Source organism: Gasterosteus aculeatus, chromosome 17 (assembly GCF_964276395.1).
Source record: "Gasterosteus aculeatus chromosome 17, fGasAcu3.hap1.1, whole genome shotgun sequence".
Classification (NCBI taxonomy): domain Eukaryota; kingdom Metazoa; phylum Chordata; class Actinopteri; order Perciformes; family Gasterosteidae; genus Gasterosteus; species Gasterosteus aculeatus.
In genome coordinates, this window is record NC_135705.1 from 4,692,626 (window position 1) to 4,711,264 (window position 18,639).

Genomic DNA, 18,639 nt, shown 5'->3' on the forward strand with positions numbered 1-18,639 from the left:
CATTTGAATTGGCCCCGATGTCAACGGCGAGGAAGAATGCTCGATTAAGGCCACACAGAATGTGCAACGAATCGGAGCGTGTTGACGGCGCCGCGGCCGCACGTGCTGCCGGGAGAGGGGGACATGGCGGTGGGGCGCTCCTTGCATAACTGCACTCATGCTCTATTGTAAATATTTTCAGTCTTAGTGTAGGAGTGGACTCCGGGGGAAGGGGGCACCTCGCATTCTAGGTCAGGCGTTGTGAGAGGCCGATGTGACTGAAAGGAGCAGCTCCATCTCCGCTATGGGTTCCCACGAAATCTTCTGCGAGAGCCTCCGCATGGTTTTTTTGAGCGTGACTGTGTTTCTCCGTCCCGCGCGAATACGTAATAGCCTCCACTTCAAACCCCCCAAAACACCGAACTCACTGACCTTTCAGTCAATTTTGGGCAGTTTGAGTCACCAGGTTCGCCTGCTCTGTGCGCTGATAACGCCACATCTGCCCTGGGGGGAGGTCAGCCGTCCCGTATCTCAGTCCAGCAGTTATCTCTCTGCCTGCTGACGTTCCAACAACAAAGCCCCCCTCACGGGATGAGTGTAAGACAATGACGACGCAACAGCAAATCAGGAGGATATCTGAGAGACGAGATGATGAAAGTGTTTCTGGTGAATAAAAAATGAAGGTTTCAGTCCCTTTAGGAGGGTCCGGTTTCATTTCAGATCAACAGATCATTTAGTGCTTAAAGACAACAATATATTTAATACTACGTGAATCAGATGGAAGAAGTTAAAAATATTTATTTTTTCTTATTTGACACACACTATTTCTACAGCGCTTTCTATAGTTTTGTTGTTGTTTTACTTTCTTTCTTTTCTCCAATAGATCATGTTGGCTGTTATTATTAAAAAGTTGACACTTCTCTTCCTGACTGAGTACAATAAGTCTCCTTTGTGTGTTATCTTCCTTTCAGAATTTGCTAATTTATTAAGGTTAAATTCTGCAATTCTTTCCAAAATATCTTTTTCCAATAAATCTCCCAAAAAACAGCAGTTGCATACACACTTACAACAACATTTGCTTCTATTTCAGATATTTATCTACATATATTTAACATGAAACTACAACAAAAAGTATTGTGACAGAAAATAATTGATTAACAAATAGCACACACACACACACATCCTCTATTTACACTCTTATTACGGTAAAACGGCGTCACTCACTTATTCTACCCGAGGTCACACAGGGGAGTATTGCGTATGACTATTTGCCCAAGAGGACATCACGAGAAAACATGTTTTCTCTATGACTTGCAGCTTGCGCAGCGCCGGCCGTCCGCAACACGTCCAGTGTCACCTTGTGCAACAGACAAAGCCTTCGTCAACAACATGCTGCTCTTTATGTAATAAAACCGACGCTCTCGCTCCATATTACGCCCCAAAAACCTGATGCTCACTCACGATCATTCTGCTCTGAATAAATGCTTGCAATCCATAAATATATAAAATACAACATTTCTTATGATGTAGATGTCCCTTACCCAAACACGAACGAGTTGCTGAACAGAGAACACAGAAGAAAAAAGAACTGAACTTCATCAAAAACAGTCTCTTGCTTGGTCGTCTAATGGTTTCAGCTCGAATTATATTTGACCTCTGCCACACAGAGGAAATATTTATCACAGCATTTCACACTTTCCCCCCCAAGAGGCCAGTTCACTTGTCATCGATGTTCAGCTCCTGAACAAAAAAACACATTTGTTTTGTGGCTCTTGGGGCTTTTTTTTTAAAGCTTCGTGAAAACGAGCCCTGTGAAGTCATCGGGCATTTGCTCAGCGGGGGGGCTTTCAGGCTTTGTAACACAGGCAAACTGTGCCGGGGGACATGGACATAAACCGGGCAAGACGAGCTTTATTTCAAACATCGCTTTGACAGACAATTCTTACAGTTTTCAGGGTTAGAGAAAGATGTTGTGTCAAAAGTGCTTTGTTAAGGTCGAGGGGTCACTATGGCAACAAACACGACTCTCGCTTTGAAAACAAGCGGCAGCCTAACCTGTTCCTTTCAAAATGTCTCCTCACTTCCTCTTTTACTCCCATCACAAATACCACGGCGACGTCTTCAGCAACGCAAAGTACAGCTGTTGAGAGATGAAGGATCCAGATGTTTTTTTTGATGTTCGGACTAATACTCTTGATATTTAAGCCTCCGTCTCATCAATTTTAGTCGGTTATAATAAGTCTTCTAACTGAGGATGAGAAATAGTTGTATGCGGCAGATGAAACAACTGACGGCTGTTTCGAGGTTTGCCAGCCGAGAGTCCCTGAATGAGCCGGTTCCCAACACGGGGCCCCTGCACATGTTAGTTAAATCACGCCATTTATGTGAGGGAGCGAGAGAGTGAGTGTATAGAGGAGCGGGAGGAGGTGGTTTCGCTGCAAACAAACTCATTAACTCTTTTACAGAGCTGATATCGAAAAGGCTGATCAATTGATCAAATGAGGATTTTCTGTGTGTGTTTTCTATTGTGTGTGCTTACTTCACCTGCACTTATGAAATATAGTTTCACACAACTGGCAGTTACGGTTTATTCTAAGAGACCACGTGGAAACCGTTTAATTACTGAAGGACGTGATTCTGAGGATAACCATGTTGACTATTAATATTTCTATACTTAGATGAGGTGTTCTAAGGTTTACAAAATGTGAAATTATAATAAATATACAAATGGAGAAGATTCCTGCAAAAAACAGCCCAGGTACCAACTTCAAAGAACGCACACTAAAAAAACAACAAAGCAAACACACACACGGGCTGCAATCTGTCCAATATTTGTTCCACGGTGCAGAAGTGTGGCAGTAGTATTTGCTCTGCCAAAGTTTCGTTTTTTCAAATCGCGGGTCGCTCTGTAACACGGTTCAAGCGAACCGCGTCACCTCTGATTTGGCCCATCTGTTTATTTATAAGGCAGGGGAGGGGAAGGGAGAGCGGGGGGGGGGGGGGGGGAGGGGGGTAAGGGGGACCTCCTCGGTCCATCTGGGGTCATAGGACCTTTCCAGAGTGGATAAACGAATGGTGGGCTCGACGGCCACACCATGCAGGACCGGTCGCTGATTGGTCCAGATTACGGCCGGAATAAACACTCTCAGGGTATATATGCATCGCGGTGAGGTGTGACCCTTCCAAGAAACGAGAAACTCCCCGAGATAAAAGGAAACGGGGGAAAAAAAGAAGAATACCCACTATTCAACATTAAATAATTCAGCTTTTTTTTTTTTTTTTTTTTTTTGCTGTTGCATCTTCCCTCAAACACATCTACGAGTTCGAGGATGAGGGTGCAGATCCAAAAGGTGCCTCAGATCGTCGAGTTTCTGAAGAAGAAGCACGTCGGGCTGCAGCACTTCAAACCGACGTCGTCGGTGTGCGTGCTGGAGGAGAAGGATGCTGCGCGGGCCGCGCGGTGCCCGCACGCCGCCTCGAGGGCGCGCAGCCTGGACGCGATCCCGGGTCCCACCAACTGGCCGCTCGTCGGCAGCCTGTTCCAGCTCCTGCGCAAGGGGGGTCTGACCAGACAGCACGAGGCGCTGGTACAGTAGCTCCAACCTCCTCCTCCGCGCGCACCGACGAGATACACAAGTTTGCCATTTGTTTGTTTATTTATTTTTGTCTTGAATGCATTTGATCTTAGGTCGACTATCATAAGAAATTCGGCAAGATCTTCCGGATGAAGCTGGGCTCCTTTGAGTCGGTGCACATCGGCGCACCTTGCCTGCTGGAGGCGCTCTACAGGAAGGAGGGAAACTACCCGCAGAGGCTGGAGATCAAACCGTGGACCGCGTACAGGGACATGAGAGACGAGGCGTACGGGCTCCTCATCCTGTGAGTACACTCCTTTGTCGGGATCGAATAAAAGCGTGGCAGGAGGCGGGGGGAGACAGTTGTCCTAAAGCCGGCGGTGTGTCTGCAGGGAGGGGGAGGACTGGCAGAGAGTGAGGAGCGCCTTTCAGCAGAAGCTCATGAAACCGACGGAGGTGGTGAAGCTCGATCGCAAAATCAATGAGGTGAGAAACTCGGCTCGTCGGCCCCCGGCGATCACGTGTCCTGCGAGGGTTCCGTGGCTCACCGCCTTTTGTCCCCGAACGCAGGTGTTGGTGGACTTCGTCGGAAGAATCGGGAAAAAAAACGCCGGTGGGAAGATCGAGGACTTGTACTTCGAGCTGAATAAATGGTCGTTTGAGAGTAAGTTCGACTCGTTTATTCGTTTGTGATCATCAGTTCATTCTGAAAACTGTCTGTATCCTCTCAACCTTTTTGCGTCTCTTCATCGTGCAGCCATCTGCCTCATCCTCTACGACAAGAGGTTTGGTCTCCTGCAGGACGAAGTCAACGAGGAGGCCATGAACTTCATCACTGCCGTGAAAACAGTAAGTGCATCTTCAGCGTGTGTGTGTGTGTGTGTGTGTGTGTGTGTGTGCGTGCGTGTGTGTGTGGGATACACTCTGAACCCTCTGCCCTCTTTGCCTGTGAAGATGATGAGCACCTTTGGCGTGATGATCGTCACGCCGGTGGAGCTCCACAAGACCCTCAACACCAAGACGTGGCAGGACCACACGGCAGCGTGGGACCGCATCTTCAGCACAGGTACAAACACTGACGGCCCAGTTGGACGAGGGTTGCAGTCGTGGGGGCAGATCGGGGAGGGCCGGCTTGAACCGAGTGCCTCTGTGTTTTTTTTGTGTACTTGGCACTTTGAGTAAACGGCAGCCGGACGCATAGTAAACCGTGTGACCCAAGAGGAGGAGAAATCCGCCAAATATTTGTAGTAGCAGGAGGTGGGAGGGTTCGCGCTGCAGCTCGTCAAACATCCCGCCAAAAGTCACATGAACGCATGAATGATACGGGGGGAAGGAAGATCTGAAAGAAGATGACTTTAAAGCCGAGGGTGACTCGATCATATTATTGGATCTTTTGAAAAGTCCAAAAAGAAGGACAAACATTTCCTAAACGAGATGGACGCTTGAAATGTCTCACTTTTTTTTACCTAATCAACCCATCAGCTCATTGCTTCAGCACAAGGAACCAAATGAGGTGCATACGTTTAAAAATGTAATATCATTTACAGTCAGCACCACAGAAAGCTGCATGTATCTGGCATTCATCGCCACGTAGTTCCACACAAGCTGCCCTGACAAAGATGAGAGCCGTCCCCAGGTGGGACAATGTGAGATTTCATATAGTGGATTAATTCCTCATTACTTCTACCTTCCCGCAGCCAAAGTCTACATCGACAAGAAGCTGAAGAAGAACGCCGTCAGGGACCCGGATGACTTGATCGGCGACATCTTACACCAGAGCTGTCTCTCTAAGAAGGAGCTGTACGCGGCCATCACGGAGCTGCAGATCGGAGGAGTCGAGACGGTAAGCGGCCCGTTTCTCCCCCCCTCCCACTCCGAAGGCGCTTCAAGAAACAGCTTGACATTTTTGCAAAACACCCTGAATCACTCTCTCACCGAGAGCTGAGATCCCGTTTATTTACAACTAATGCCCCAAAACGGACCGCGCGGCTGCAGGAACGTTAGTCATGAATGAGGATAAAGTTTTTACCTTTCGCCTATTTCCCTTCAAGGGAAAAAAAAAAAGAAACCTTGAAAACGCTCAACCGCTCAAACAAACAGGTGCTTGCGGTTACAGCGCTCCTGAAGCGGAACATGAATGTGATGTGGGATGTAACTGAGGAGCCCTTTAGGGAGCCCACACATTCCTCAGCTCCCCTCAGCAACCCCGCCGAGGAATGCACTTTGACGAGCCGCCTCAGTAAGTGACATCTCCCCGCTCTCTCCCTCTGTTTGCGTTTCTCAGACCGCCAACAGCATGCTGTGGGCTATTTTCAACCTGTCACGTAACCCCGGCGCCCAGAGGAAGCTGCTGGAGGAGATCAGAGAGGTGGTCTCCCCCGACCAGGACCCCTGTGGAGAGCACATCAAGAGCATGCCGTACCTCAAGGCCTGCCTCAAGGAGTCCATGAGGTACAGTAGGAGACGGGAGCCGCTAACGAAATGGCACATTGCTTGTAGGTTCCTAACTGCGATCGCTTGGCGACGTCTTCAATACAACATTCGACGCCGTAAAAACGGCAAAGGCGATTAAAAACGAGAATTCTCAATAACGTGGGATAGACGAGCCGCGTCACATGGAATGTATGTTTAAAGGGCTTAGATGTGTGTGTCACGCTTCACTGAGGCCGTATACCCATGTGCTTTTCTATTTTTTCTTACAGGTTATCGCCATCAGTCCCTTTCACCAGCAGGACTCTGGACAAAGACACTGTGTTGGGAGATTATGCCATTCCCAAAGGGGTAAGTGGCTTTGTGCAAGTTTGTGCAACTCTGCAAACCGTCCGTCCGGATCAGACTCACAGTAACGTGTCATCGGTCGGAGTCTTTACTCTTGTGATGTGCCGCGCTGTCTATATCACTACTCCTAATAACTCCGCAACCGTGATTTCCCTTCATTTACAGACGGTGTTGATGATAAACAGCCACGCGCTGGGCTCCAACGAGGAGTACTTTGAAGACGGGAAGCAGTTCAAACCCGAGCGCTGGCTGCGGGAGAACAACACCATCAACCCCTTCGCCCACGTTCCCTTCGGCATCGGGAAGAGGATGTGCATCGGCCGCCGGCTGGCGGAGCTGCAGCTGCAGCTGGCCATGTGCTGGGTAAGATCGGGGCCCGGTTCACTCTGAAGCTCCCATCGACCCCCCAACCGTCTCTCGAACCCGACGCTTGACTCCGCTCCGTGTTCCTTTACAGCTGGTGAGAGACTACGAGGTGGTGGCGACCGACAACGAGCCGCTGGACGTGATCCACTCAGGGCTTTTGGTCCCCAACAGAGAACTTCCCGTCGCCTTCATTAAGAGATGAGGTAAACGAAACAAGAAAAAAAACAACATATGACTTTTATGATGTAAATATGGAGCGAAAGCCTGTTGGTTGCTGAACAAAAGTGCTAAGCTAAGCTAACTGTGACTCTTTACCTATATGAGTGGAATAAATGCTCTTACTTTAAATGTTATTATTCCTTCTTTCTCTCAGCTCCCAGGCTTCATATTCACAGAAGGAGGAGACCTCTGTTGCCGAGGCCCTGATGGTCCAGTGACTCCCTGTATTGCTGCTCTGTAAATAGAAAAAGACACATTATTATACATGTAATCATGCCATAAATACCTCAAACTTATTTAAACCAAAATACCAGTTGTCATGTACAAATTGAATGTTGTACAAAGGCAGCTGTGTATGTAACTATTTCTTATCCTTGTTTAATATTTTTATGTATGTAATATATACAGTCATGCATATGTATATATTCATTGTGTATATAAGTGTCATTAAAGTATTTTACTTTGTTTTATGTGGCGACATATTGTATTCACTGAACATTTTATCTTGTCCAAAATTACATTAGATGGATTTATTACAGGTCAATGCTAACTAATCTGTACATTGTACATAAATATATGATCAACAACATAATATAATCAATCTGAATCATTTCTAGATCTAGACCAAGGATGGTAATGTGTTGTACTTTTTACTTACACGACTTTAGTTTCTAAAGTAGCCTATATCTAGACCCGGGTGTCAAACATTCGGCCCGGGGGAACCGGCTCGACTGCATGGCCTGGCAAATATGTGAAAACTGTCAAATCTTTCAATGAAAGGCACTGTCAACTTAGTGGCGATTCCCATGGTGAATACGCGTTTTATAAATAAAACTATGGTGTTGGTTTTATGCAATGGTTTCACCGGTCCGGCCCGTATGGGATCTTATTGGGCTGTATTTGGCTGAACAACACAAATCTGAACAGTCAGCTTTTGTATACTTTTCCTTTGCTCTCGGGCGATTATTTCTTTTTCTTTTTTATATGTAACACACTAAATGTGAACTAAGTCGGACAACAAGCAGTGAACAAGCAGGCGGACCAAAATTGGTGGGTTTGTTTTGTTGGGAAAAGATTCAGAAGCCTAGACGAAGAAGATTTGCTCGATAATCTGCTCGTAGTTGTGTATTTCCATTCAACGCTACTTGATACTTTTTAACAATTCAGGTCCAGATATAATTTTTTCACCATTTACCAACTGACAGGCGTGTGTAATATCTAAATTTGATTTGGAAATTGATATTGTGGCCCTGGTACTTTTCCCTTCAGTAAATGATCTCAATACTTCAGCTCCGCTCGGTCTATAACAAGATATTCTTGTTTGGGAACGTTGTAAAGAAATGAGTAACACCATTTATCAGCTTGGCTTATTTGTTGTCCTGACATATCGTCCCTGGAGGTTTCACATGAATCGCATGACCGCTGTGGAAGTAAAGTAAAAAGTAAGGTTAGTATGGGCCATTATTTAATGGGTCAGGTTCAAAAACGTAAAAACCTCCTTTTAATACTAAAGGTATGTGACAACATCATAAACCGATCATTTGACACGTAATAGTCAAACACCTCGCAAAGGTCTCGTTTGTATCTAAGAACGATGAGGGCGGAAATATCTTCAGTCCAAACACCAGGGGAACATAATGCGGGAGTCACCAATAGTTAGGCCCTAGTGAGAATTGAACTCACGACCCCTGGTTTACTAGACCAGTGCTCTAACCACTGAGCTATAGGGCCGCACATGAAAATCACGTGTGAATGGTGTATATGATGTAATGTTTGCGATCGCCTGCCACGACGCGTCACATAGAGGGTGTTGATCTTCAAAAGTCCTTTGGTTGAAATTCTAATTTAGGTAAATTAGAGAGTACATTCATTGGAAAATCGTTTGCGTCATTGCCGTTTCATTGACGTTGAATTTAGAAATGAGTTTTTACAAATTTAGACCTTAAACTGTGACCGTGTTTAACTTCCTGTGTATTAGGTCCAGCCATATAAATATATATATATATATACACCCTTCAATACAAAGTTAGTGACGTCATTGCCCAGACTCGTTACCCGAAGTCCAGTTGGGCAGGCTGCGTGTACACCGAGTACTTTTGTTTACTTGTTTAAACAATCGCTTTAATTCTCCTCCATTGTGACATCTTGTATCAATGGTTCAACACGCGTAAAGAAGCCGTGGTGAATTTGCGGTCGTAGCAACCTGTCAATCACAAGGTAGCCACGCCCCAAAGCCCACCTTGCTTGATTGTGTATTTAACGTTAATTTACCCTAAATGGAACCGTCATTTCCACCGTGGGCTGTACGGAAGAAGACTTGAAACCAGCGACTGAGACCATGAACTCATCTTCACAGTGTTTATAGAAACAATAAATGAAGTGACGTAGGGTCGTTTTCAATCAGAATCTCTGCCGCCCTCTGCTGCCCGGTAGAGAGGAGGTTTTTAGGCACTTCCACATTGGCTTCACATTTCAGGCCTTAAAGACGCACTAAATCAGATACAAGGCCGTCTTTTGAAATTGCATAAAATCATTGAATGACTTTAATGAAATATTATTTTATAACAATGTAAAAAGGTACTGAAAAAGATACTAAGAGCCGCCAGAAATGTATACAAAGTATATGCATTTTTTTAAATGTGGAGAATCATAGCTCGTGCGGGAATGGAATTTACAATATTTCCATCTAGTGGCCAAAAGCTGCATTAACCGACATGTAATGTTTACCGTGGATTTGTGGTAAGTGAGGCAAAGAGGATATACTGTATGTGATTGCCCATATATGTTATTTGATCTGTATACACTTCATATTTGGCATGTTTACACTGTAAACTCTACAGATAACCCTATTTCACAAAAAGCAAGTGTGTGTGTGGTGTGTGTGTGTGTGTGTGTGTGTGTGTGTGTGTGTGTGTGTGTGTGTGTGTGTGTGTGTGTGTGTGTGTGTGTGTGTGTGTGTGTGTGTGTGTGTATTGTTCTTATTCAGATAAAGAGGAAGAACACCTGCAGCTATTTAATGTCCACTGTAGTCGTGGAAATTATTTCTCTGCACCTTTACTTTCTGGATAATAATCTTTTTTTTTATTTTTTTTTACATATTTTACATACTCAAAGTCTTGATCAGGTGGAGTTAGGGTCAATACAAATAATATTTATTGACCCAAACGGCGGAGCAGAGAGTCAAAGGGATTTATCCACAAAGCTAAAACACAGTGAGTTTATAAGATAAAGCATTTAACTCATTGGAGGTTATGTGAACCCGACTCTTTCCATATGGTTATGAAACCCAGTCTGCTGCATGTACCTGTATGTCTCCCTTTACGTGTCTCTGCATGAGGAAACGGGGTCCGTTTGAAGTGCACAAACACGCGCGAACACACGCACACACGCAGGTCCGCGTCTCCTGTCGCTCGTCATCTGGTGACAGGAAGCTTCTGCCTCTGTTCTATATTATAGCGAAGCAGCTTCTACGTGCTTTGAATGTGAAATCTGTCGGGCTTTTTTTTTTCTTTCTTCCCCTCCCTTTATTATTTATCTCGTGCGTGCAGCTTTCGTCAATTTGCGAGTTTGAAAAAGTTATTATAAAAGATACACTCGTCCAAAGAAGATAGAGATATTTCGAGGTGGGGAGATGAGTTCTGTAGGTTTGGACTTCACGGAGGACCTGGGTCCGAACATCGGCCAGGAGGAGCTGGACTTCTCCGACCTGTTTCTGTATAATCCTCCTGGGGAGGACTTTCCTGGCGGCTGCGATAAAGGTGTGCATGCATCGCTTATTCTGCTTTAGACTTAAGACTTTCCAATGACGTGATGTGTTTTTTTAATGGTAATTTTAAACATTCTCTCCGTTTGTGAGTTTGTTTCTTTATTTTTAGTAGTAGTATGTAAAGTGGCATCGGGATGTCTATGAGCACTGTCAGTTACTGATGTTATATTTGAATCCTCCTCATTGAGAGGGGGGGGGGTCCAATTGACTCTTCACACACAGAAACAAAGGTGTGAACAGTATATTACAGATTAATGGTTTCAATTCACAAAAAATGGGGTTTTCTTCTTTTTATTTCAATTGAAGTATGAAGGCGTTCTATTGAGGTTGTTGAACATATTAGACCCAAAGTATTTGTACATGTCTTTATCTATTGTCCCAGGGTGGTATATTAGTAGTCCCTTGACATGTGTGCACAAACGAATTCTGATTTTTCTGCACAGATGGCTCAGGTGTTCTCCTCCAGAGCAACAAACACCCTCCTCTGCTGGTGGTCGATCATCCCGCTGCCTACATCTCCAGCTCCGACCGGGACGACTCCAGTCAGGACACCTCCTCCTACAGCCCTACCACAGCCAACCTCTCGGGGGTCGCGTGTGACGCCGTTGTGATGGCTTCAAGACCCGGGACCATCCCCGCACCCAGCCCCAGGATAGAGATCACTCCGTCAGGGGACTCTCTCAGCTCTCAAACCCCGGAGCTGAGCCCTGGCACCAAAGCTCTGGCGGCCTACAGGGAGTGTGTGAGCCCGGCCAGCAGTAACTCCTCCACGGGCTGGCCCGCAGAGGGATGCTCTCCTTTGGCTTCACCGTGCATCTCCCCATCTAATGGAGGCGGCGCTGGGATGGGGTTGTCGAGCTTGGACCTCAGCCTGGGCGTCCATACTTCTTCTGCCCACTCCTCCCCGGGAGCCTCACCTCGCAACAGCGTCACCGACGACACCTATCTCTTGCCCAGGCACCAATGCGCCGCCTCGTCGCTCCCCCACCAACGCTCCCGCTCGGCCTCACCGCACGGGAAGCGCTCTTACGACCCGTCCCACCCATGTGCGGGAGCCACTCCCGTCAAGCAGCGCTCCCGAAGCCCCAGCCCCAGCCCCATCCCCTCGCTCCAAGAGCAGCAGGGGTCCTACTACCTTCAACAGTACCAGGCAGAGTTCCAGCCCCAAACCCCGAGCTCCCCCACGGGCCTGGAGGAGATGCTGAGGAGCCTCAGCTCCAGCCCATCCAGAGCTCTGCCTTATGCCGTGGGGCGAGATGCTCACGGGCCGGCCCAGAGACAGGACTGTGCGTATGGGGGGGAGTATGACCGGGCCATCGAGCAGGAGAGGATGAGCAGGGCGGCCGAGGTCAAGTCTGAGAACTTCTATATGCTTCCAACCGTGTGGGCTCCTCCTCATCCGGTTCACCACGGAGCACTCGGGTGTGTTGTCCGAGACTTTTTTTTATATCTTTCTCCTCAAATGTAAACATTAAGAAGAACTTTAAGATTAAATATGATCAATGAACTTTTTTTACATTTGGGAATTCAACGTTTTTGTCTTCGGTTTCCCTCTTATTGTACTTTTCTATCTATACTATTTCTTTTCCCCAGCAGACTTTCGGTGGCTCCACTGCCCTCCCCAGAGTGGCCGTTGCCATGCCAGTCTGGTCAGTACGAGCTTCTCATCCAGCAAGAGCCCAGATCCCACCACAGAGCTCACTATGAGACGGAGGGCAGCCGCGGAGCTGTGAAGACACCTAACGGAGGACATCCGGAAGTTCAGGTGCTTTTTTGTTTGTTGTTAAAGATACACAGGAGAGATTGTAAATATAGGGGGGTATTTATTGGGTTATGTGTTTATGTAAAGCCAACAGCCATGATGCAAATGACAGGAAAGGCAAATTATTTGGGAACAAACTGTTTCAAATTGCTAAAAGACCCACTAATTATTACCAATCATTTGTGTTGAAATATTACAGTATTGAGTGGGTTTTAATCAATGCTTTGATCAGTTAACTGAAAAGCCTGTTACTGTTGGTTTTCCTGGCACTGCTGCACAAACAGGCTATGCAAATCACTATTCTTGCTAAGCCAGTTAGGTAATGATCTGTAAAATCCTCCCTGCAGGGGAAAGAGATGTATTGCACAGTGTAAATTTGCTCTATGCACCCATTGATGTTAATGGTATTATAGTTTATTTAATTCAACGTAAAGCATGCAATGAATCGACTTTGTTTCCCCGTAGCTCCGTGGGTACCAAGGCACAGCTCCACTGGGGCTGCAGGTCTTCATAGGGACAGCCGACGAGAGAATCCTGAAACCTCACGCCTTCTACCAGGTCCACCGCATCACTGGGAAGACCGTCACCACGCCCAGCATGGAGCGGTGGATGAACGGCACCAAAGTGTTGGAGATCCCTCTGGAGCCAAAGAACCACATGAAAGTGATGTGAGTGGGACGCTTTGGGCGTTAGTTAGTTAATAATCTGCAGTCACTTCTTTGGCGTGTTTGCATTTCCCTTTTCAGAGTTACAGATGCGGAGATACTTTGAACCCGGTCTTGTGCGAGATGTCATCCGTTTTCTTCTTATTTTCTGTTTGATAAGGTTTGAGTTTTTTGTGCTCATTGCGTGTGCCGGCTGCCTCTGCAAGCTACAAGGTCCTTTGTGTTTTTTGAGACCAACTTTGGCAGCAACACAAAATGCAATACTTTTTCCACGAAAATCCACCGCACACTGGCTGTTCACAACAGCAAAACCAACAACCCTGCTTAGAACTTGAATTGTGATATATCACTGAAGAAGTAATTTATTCTTACAATGTCACAGACCATTACTTTGAAGGAACGAAATGAGGTCACAACTGACACAGATCATCCTTGCACGGCCACTTGCACTGTCTTTTCTTACACTTCGTAGGATTGACTGTGTGGGAATCCTGAAGTTGAGGAATGCCGACATCGAACTGAGGAGCGGTGAGACGGACGTTGGAAGAAAAAACACACGTGTGCGTTTGGTGTTTCGCGTCCACATCCCTCAACCTGGGGGCCAACTGGTGTCCCTCCAAGCTGCCTCTCATCCTATCGAATGCTGTAAGCTTCCTATTGCAAATTAACAAAAATGAATCATAGTCAATAAAAAACAAACCGTTGATACGTTCAGTACGCCGTGCTTGTTTTGGTCCCACGTGGGGTTCCAGTGTTTCATACAGATGTTTCTCCTCGTCTCCTCAGCCCAGCGCTCAGCTCAGGAGTTCCCTGCAGTCGAGAGGCAGGACCTGGACCAATGCTCAGTGCTTGGTGGTCAACAAATGGTCCTTACAGGACAGAACTTCACATCTGACTCCAAAGTGATATTTTCCGAGAAGACACAAGGTGAGAACTTTAACTGTCTGTTCATGTGAACAGAAATAGGGAATTTTATGTCTATCCGTATCTCAAATCACAGTTTCGTAAGGGTACTAAAGATGAGACACACCATTAATTTGAAAAGGAACTTGAAAGATATGGGGAGGAGAATCTTCTCAAAAGAAGCTTAGTAAAAAGCAAACAAGTTCTCAAAATGTTGAATTATCCCTTTAATGCATAGTGCTCACTCATAAAAATAAACATACTTTTTTTTTGCAACACCAGTCTGTGTCCTCACAACATGCTGCTTGAGCACACTCCACCTACTCATATAATATTTGTTTTTTCAGAGTATTTGCATTTTTCACGGGCAACATCAACTTTTAATGACGCACATTTTCCTTCAGCCCACACTTTTAACTCCGACAAAATGAGAATGAGCCATAACTTTCAACTGTTAGCATTTGGTGGCACCTTATATTGATTTCTACATGGAAATGTCTCACCTTATTATTGCTCCTACTGCCCACACAAGATTTAACATACACAGAGCAGGATGGGTAAATGACTGCATGTAAAGCCTCTCTGTAGCTGTGCGTGGGGTTTTATGCAACAGGATGTGGTTAGAAAGACTGATAAAGATTCAGACCCGGAGACGAGACTTTTTCTACATTGTGCGGGTAGAAAATAGTGACTGCAGGTTCAAACCTATGTGGTGATGAAATTATAATCCAGACTGAGAAACCTGCTATCCATTATCCATCTATAAATATCCTGATGTGATCTGATTTGTTCAATTCATGCATTACTACTATTGCAGTAACTCTTTGTTAGTTTGACTTCATGCTTATTTGCTTTCATTTGGGGCCGGCCAGTTAGCTTAGCTCAGCACAGACTGGAAACCGAGGGAAACAGACAACTTTCCAAGCTGCATATAATTTCCATACAAGCTAAAACAAACCCCAATTGAAACCGTTGTCTTAGCATTGTCTTCCCTTCCCCGTTTAAGCCTGGCTAAGCTAAGTAGAAGTAGTATCTGCAGCTGTTTGTTGTAGTTTTGTTGTCAATCCAGCGTGTTGCCAAAGATGTCAAACTACGTTGCTTTAAAGTGTTGACACTTTAAATTGCCTCTGCTTACAGATGGGAAGCAGATCTGGGAGGTGGAGGCCACTGTTGACAGAGACAAAACACAAGCCGTGAGTTAACTTACGGTTCCCTGTAATGACACGTGGATTGAGGCTCTATGACGCTTTTACGTAACCCCTTATGTGCTTTTTATAGAAATGTATTCAATCATTACACCCACATTGTCTGTAACAAGCTCACAGAAAGCTAAAGGCAAAACCTTTGGCCCCACACAACATGCAGCTTTGTGTGTCATTTTCAAACAGTCTTGTTTCTGGTGCGGATTTTGATTCGTGAGATTTGGGTTAGCCTACGCCCCTCTGTTTCAAAATGACTCTTTGTCTAAAGTAAATCTTTTTTTTCTGTCGCAATCCCCTTCTAGAACATGCTCTTTGTGGAGGTCCCTCCGTATAGAAACCGCAGCATTTGCCACCCAGCTAAAGTCAACTTCTACGTCGTCAACGGGAAGAAGAAACGCAGTCAGCCTCAGCACTTCATCTACACTCCTATGATAGGTATATGGCTGGCTCGGGGGGAACAAATGTACCTTGAATGTTTGAGAATAGGCTGATGACTAGAGGGTCATCAGTGCTCATCATACAAAAGCTAGTGGGTTAGCATTTATGTGAAGTACCACGGTGCTACCAGGGTGGCGCTATTCTCTTATTGTTGCCTCTGTCCTTGTACCATTGTCAGTGAGATAATGATTGACCTAGACTGATTTCTCTTATTTTTGTATTTTAATTCTAGCCATAAAAGCAGAACCGCTGGACGATTACCAGTTGAATTCATACATCTACTCAGACAATCAGTCCCTGTCTGGCCTGTCAATGAAGTCGCTTTGCCATCACCTGGAGCAGGAGAGCAACCTTCATTCTTTGAATGTTTGTCCAACAATGTACCATCTAGCCTCCGTAGACCCCAGATCCCATGTCTTGATCCCTGATCCACTGGACGACCAGCCGGTTTATTACCAGTCCAGCGCCAGCACTCTGATCAACAACCCTGCGCTTTACCACACCGCGAATCAACGTTACAGCAACTGGGGTACCTCCCCCCATGGTTCCCCGATGGCTTCCTACCCTACTCCAACTCCCAGCCCGTGCGTCAGCGTCAGAACCCCCGTGGGCAAACTGGGCGCAGGTCCTCAAGTCGGCAATTCGCCCAAGGCCTGCGTGGCGTCAAGGTATCAGAATTATATGGGGAAGTCACCATCCTCCAGGTACCCCCAGGGTCAAGCCCAGGTAAAGTCTGGAAGCCGAGCGGAGCCTCTGAACCAGACCGGCTCGGGTATAGGAAACTACGAGGAACGAGCTCCAGAGCGGGTCCCGGTCAAACGAGAGAATCTCCGCTGTGCTTACCTGGAGGATGGTGAGTCATTATCTGACATGCTGTTTTCTTGAACAACCCCATTTTCATATGTTTGCTGGGTTTACACGCTCTAACTTGATTACCTTCATATGTTTGCGTATCATGTTGTTATCCCCATTTGATTATAACGTCTGAGTCTGTTGGTTCTGTATTTCATAGTTTAATGTTCTGTATTTACGTAAATTTTATATTGTCTATCAGTCATACATACTTGCCTGAGGGTTGGGTAATTGTGGTCCAGTTTGCAAATGCATACGAGCTCATTGTAACTGTACGCTTGCAAATCCTGCATTGTGGTTTGTGTTGGTGTTTCGATCCACTTTCCTGTGTCTTTCAGTCTCACTCTGACACACATAACCGAAACGTACTTGTAACGGCTTAATGCGCATGCACAGTCTCATTTATGATTAATCTAGGGCAATTTATGTAAATTACCTCCGATGTGTTTAAGCACGATGGATGGGAAAAGTAGCAACACCACCATGAAGTGAGAGAACAAGTGATGTTCTATGACGTTATTTACTGCGGGGCAAAGTTTCTGTTTAAGCCTTTGTGATGGGAGACAGAAACAGGAAGTTTAGTGTACACACAAATACATGCAGATACATCTGTGGTGTGAGAAAAAAACTGCATTGTCCTTTGTTCTGGTCTCTGATACAGACTGGGGTAACAGTGAGGGCTTATATAACTACTTAGATTACAATTTTGCATAGTTTTGTTTGGAAAGACATCATTGATTACTCCAAAAATAGTATGAGTAAAATCTGATTGATCAAATCAACATAGTGGAAAATACTTTTGGAGATGCATTGCATAATTAAACTGGATGCATTTAGAGATTTAGTTAGAGCTTTTCTGAGGGACCCCTCGTGGCTTTAACCACAAACCACAAGTCCAAGGGAGGACCTTTGATATTCACCTCTCTCATTTCCTGTCACCTCTTCACTTCACACTCTCGTAAAATCATAAAATGTCCCCCCAAAAATGTACTTTGGCGACAGCTGCTGGTTGTAATAAATACGATGTAGAGGCCATTATTATTTAAGGAACCTGCACAAATGGGTTGTGCTATCAAGTAGGTTTGGACCCAACAATAAATTATCTTTGCGAGTTATTTAATAACAATAAGCATGGCGCATTAGTCAAGAGAAAGAATATCAAACGTGAATATTTACAAAAGAAAATAGAAATGATAATTATATGCCAAAAATTGAGCAGAGGAATGTGACGTAAAATAAGCATGGTGTCTGTTTATTACAGCATAGTTGCTTACATAGTTGCTTATCGTGTTTGTAATGTTTTACAGTGAATGACATCATAAGAAGAGACATGAAGGGCCACAATGGAGAGTGATCCTGGAAGCCTGATGTCCATCACACCGAGCATAATATGTAAAATATATAATCTAGAATGTCCTGAAGTGTGTTGCAATAACAAAACGTAGGGCTAGATGTTGATTTTAGACTTTTTAGCTTTAGGGGTGGTAGTAGACAGCAACACAACCTTATATTGTGTATCTAATGGGGCTTTGTATTAATCTGTTTTGACATATTTTTGTTCATGTATTTGTACAATTTCTCTTTGTAAGCATATATAAGATGTTGTAAATCAAATATTTTCTGTTTATGCTAATCAGTATGTTTGCATTAAAACGAGGAATAGACCAAAGAGAAAATGTACATTTCTAAACTAGTGTGTAATCCCTTTATCTATGAAATCCTGTGATGACCTCGTACTTCAACCACCGTTATAAAGTAACTATAAAATATGTTCTCTAAATGTAGTCTTGCGATGACGAACACCAGGAAAGCATACAGTAAATCTAAATGAATTATTATTACTTATGTGAAAAAGTCACTAAAGCTGTCAGACAAATAATAAGAATAAAAAGTTATATTGTGGAGTTGGACGCCCTCAAGCAAAGTGCCTTAAAGTTAAAACGGATATACAGTACTTGCAAGTGTAAAAATAAGTTGATACTCGTAACCAGGTTACATTTTTTTTACCTTCTTTTTTGTAAACGTTCATGCCAATAAAGTAACATTGCTCTGAATTGAATTGTAAAATAACCATGATGCTATTCATATTATACAGTGTCCTGTTGAAGTAGTATTGTATGAAGCACTAGATGGT

At 44.9% G+C, this 18,639-nt stretch overlaps 2 protein-coding genes and 1 non-coding gene across 5 annotated transcripts; 2 read left to right on the top strand and 1 right to left on the bottom strand.

Moving 5' to 3' along the window:
• Positions 1-2,969: 2,969 nt before the first annotated feature.
• Positions 2,970-7,387, top strand: cyp24a1 (cytochrome P450, family 24, subfamily A, polypeptide 1). Of its 2 annotated transcripts, XM_040205015.2 has the most exons (12): positions 2,970-3,566; positions 3,668-3,858; positions 3,947-4,040; positions 4,125-4,218; positions 4,312-4,403; positions 4,509-4,620; positions 5,252-5,397; positions 5,839-6,005; positions 6,257-6,335; positions 6,498-6,695; positions 6,790-6,901; positions 7,072-7,387. In XM_040205015.2, the coding sequence occupies exons 1-11, from the start codon at positions 3,309-3,311 to the stop codon at positions 6,898-6,900; spliced, it is 1,542 nt and encodes a 513-aa protein (XP_040060949.2). In that variant the 5' UTR covers positions 2,970-3,308; the 3' UTR covers position 6,901; positions 7,072-7,387. The 2 variants fall into 2 exon arrangements, with proteins under 2 accessions (XP_040060949.2, XP_077949064.1); XM_078092938.1 differs by having other exon boundaries at positions 3,022-3,566; positions 6,257-6,695.
• Positions 7,388-8,575: 1,188 nt separating this feature from the next.
• Positions 8,576-8,648, bottom strand: trnat-agu (transfer RNA threonine (anticodon AGU)). Its single transcript has one exon. It is a non-coding gene; the product is annotated as a tRNA-Thr (tRNA).
• A 1,651-nt stretch (positions 8,649-10,299) lies between these two features.
• nfatc2b (nuclear factor of activated T cells 2b) lies at positions 10,300-18,572 on the top strand. 2 transcript variants are annotated; one of them, XM_040203716.2, is made up of 10 exons: positions 10,300-10,675; positions 11,127-12,105; positions 12,280-12,448; positions 12,911-13,113; positions 13,583-13,755; positions 13,897-14,037; positions 15,151-15,206; positions 15,518-15,650; positions 15,886-16,506; positions 17,813-18,572. In XM_040203716.2, exons 1-10 carry the CDS (start codon positions 10,549-10,551, stop codon positions 17,857-17,859), a joined length of 2,649 nt encoding a protein of 882 aa, XP_040059650.2. In that variant the 5' UTR covers positions 10,300-10,548; the 3' UTR covers positions 17,860-18,572. The 2 variants fall into 2 exon arrangements, with proteins under 2 accessions (XP_040059650.2, XP_040059649.2); XM_040203715.2 differs by having other exon boundaries at positions 10,302-10,675; positions 12,277-12,448.
• The last annotated feature ends 67 nt before the right edge of the window (positions 18,573-18,639 follow it).

What these genes read in the sequence shown, in the direction of transcription:
- cyp24a1 (XM_078092938.1), top strand. Translation starts at nt 3,309, where the DNA reads ATGAGGGTGCAGATCCAAAAGGTGCCTCAGATCGTCGAGTTTCTGAAG. An exon ending in GCGTACGGGCTCCTCATCCT is followed by an intron (nt 3,859 to 3,946) that starts GTGAGTACACTC and finishes GTGTGTCTGCAG; the next exon opens with GGAGGGGGAGGACTGGCAGA. An exon ending in GGACCGCATCTTCAGCACAG is followed by an intron (nt 4,621 to 5,251) that starts GTACAAACACTG and finishes ACCTTCCCGCAG; the next exon opens with CCAAAGTCTACATCGACAAG.
- nfatc2b (XM_040203715.2), top strand. Translation starts at nt 10,549, where the DNA reads ATGAGTTCTGTAGGTTTGGACTTCACGGAGGACCTGGGTCCGAACATC. An exon ending in AAGAACCACATGAAAGTGAT is followed by an intron (nt 13,114 to 13,582) that starts GTGAGTGGGACG and finishes TACACTTCGTAG; the next exon opens with GATTGACTGTGTGGGAATCC. An exon ending in CTGTGCTTACCTGGAGGATG is followed by an intron (nt 16,507 to 17,812) that starts GTGAGTCATTAT and finishes AATGTTTTACAG; the next exon opens with TGAATGACATCATAAGAAGA.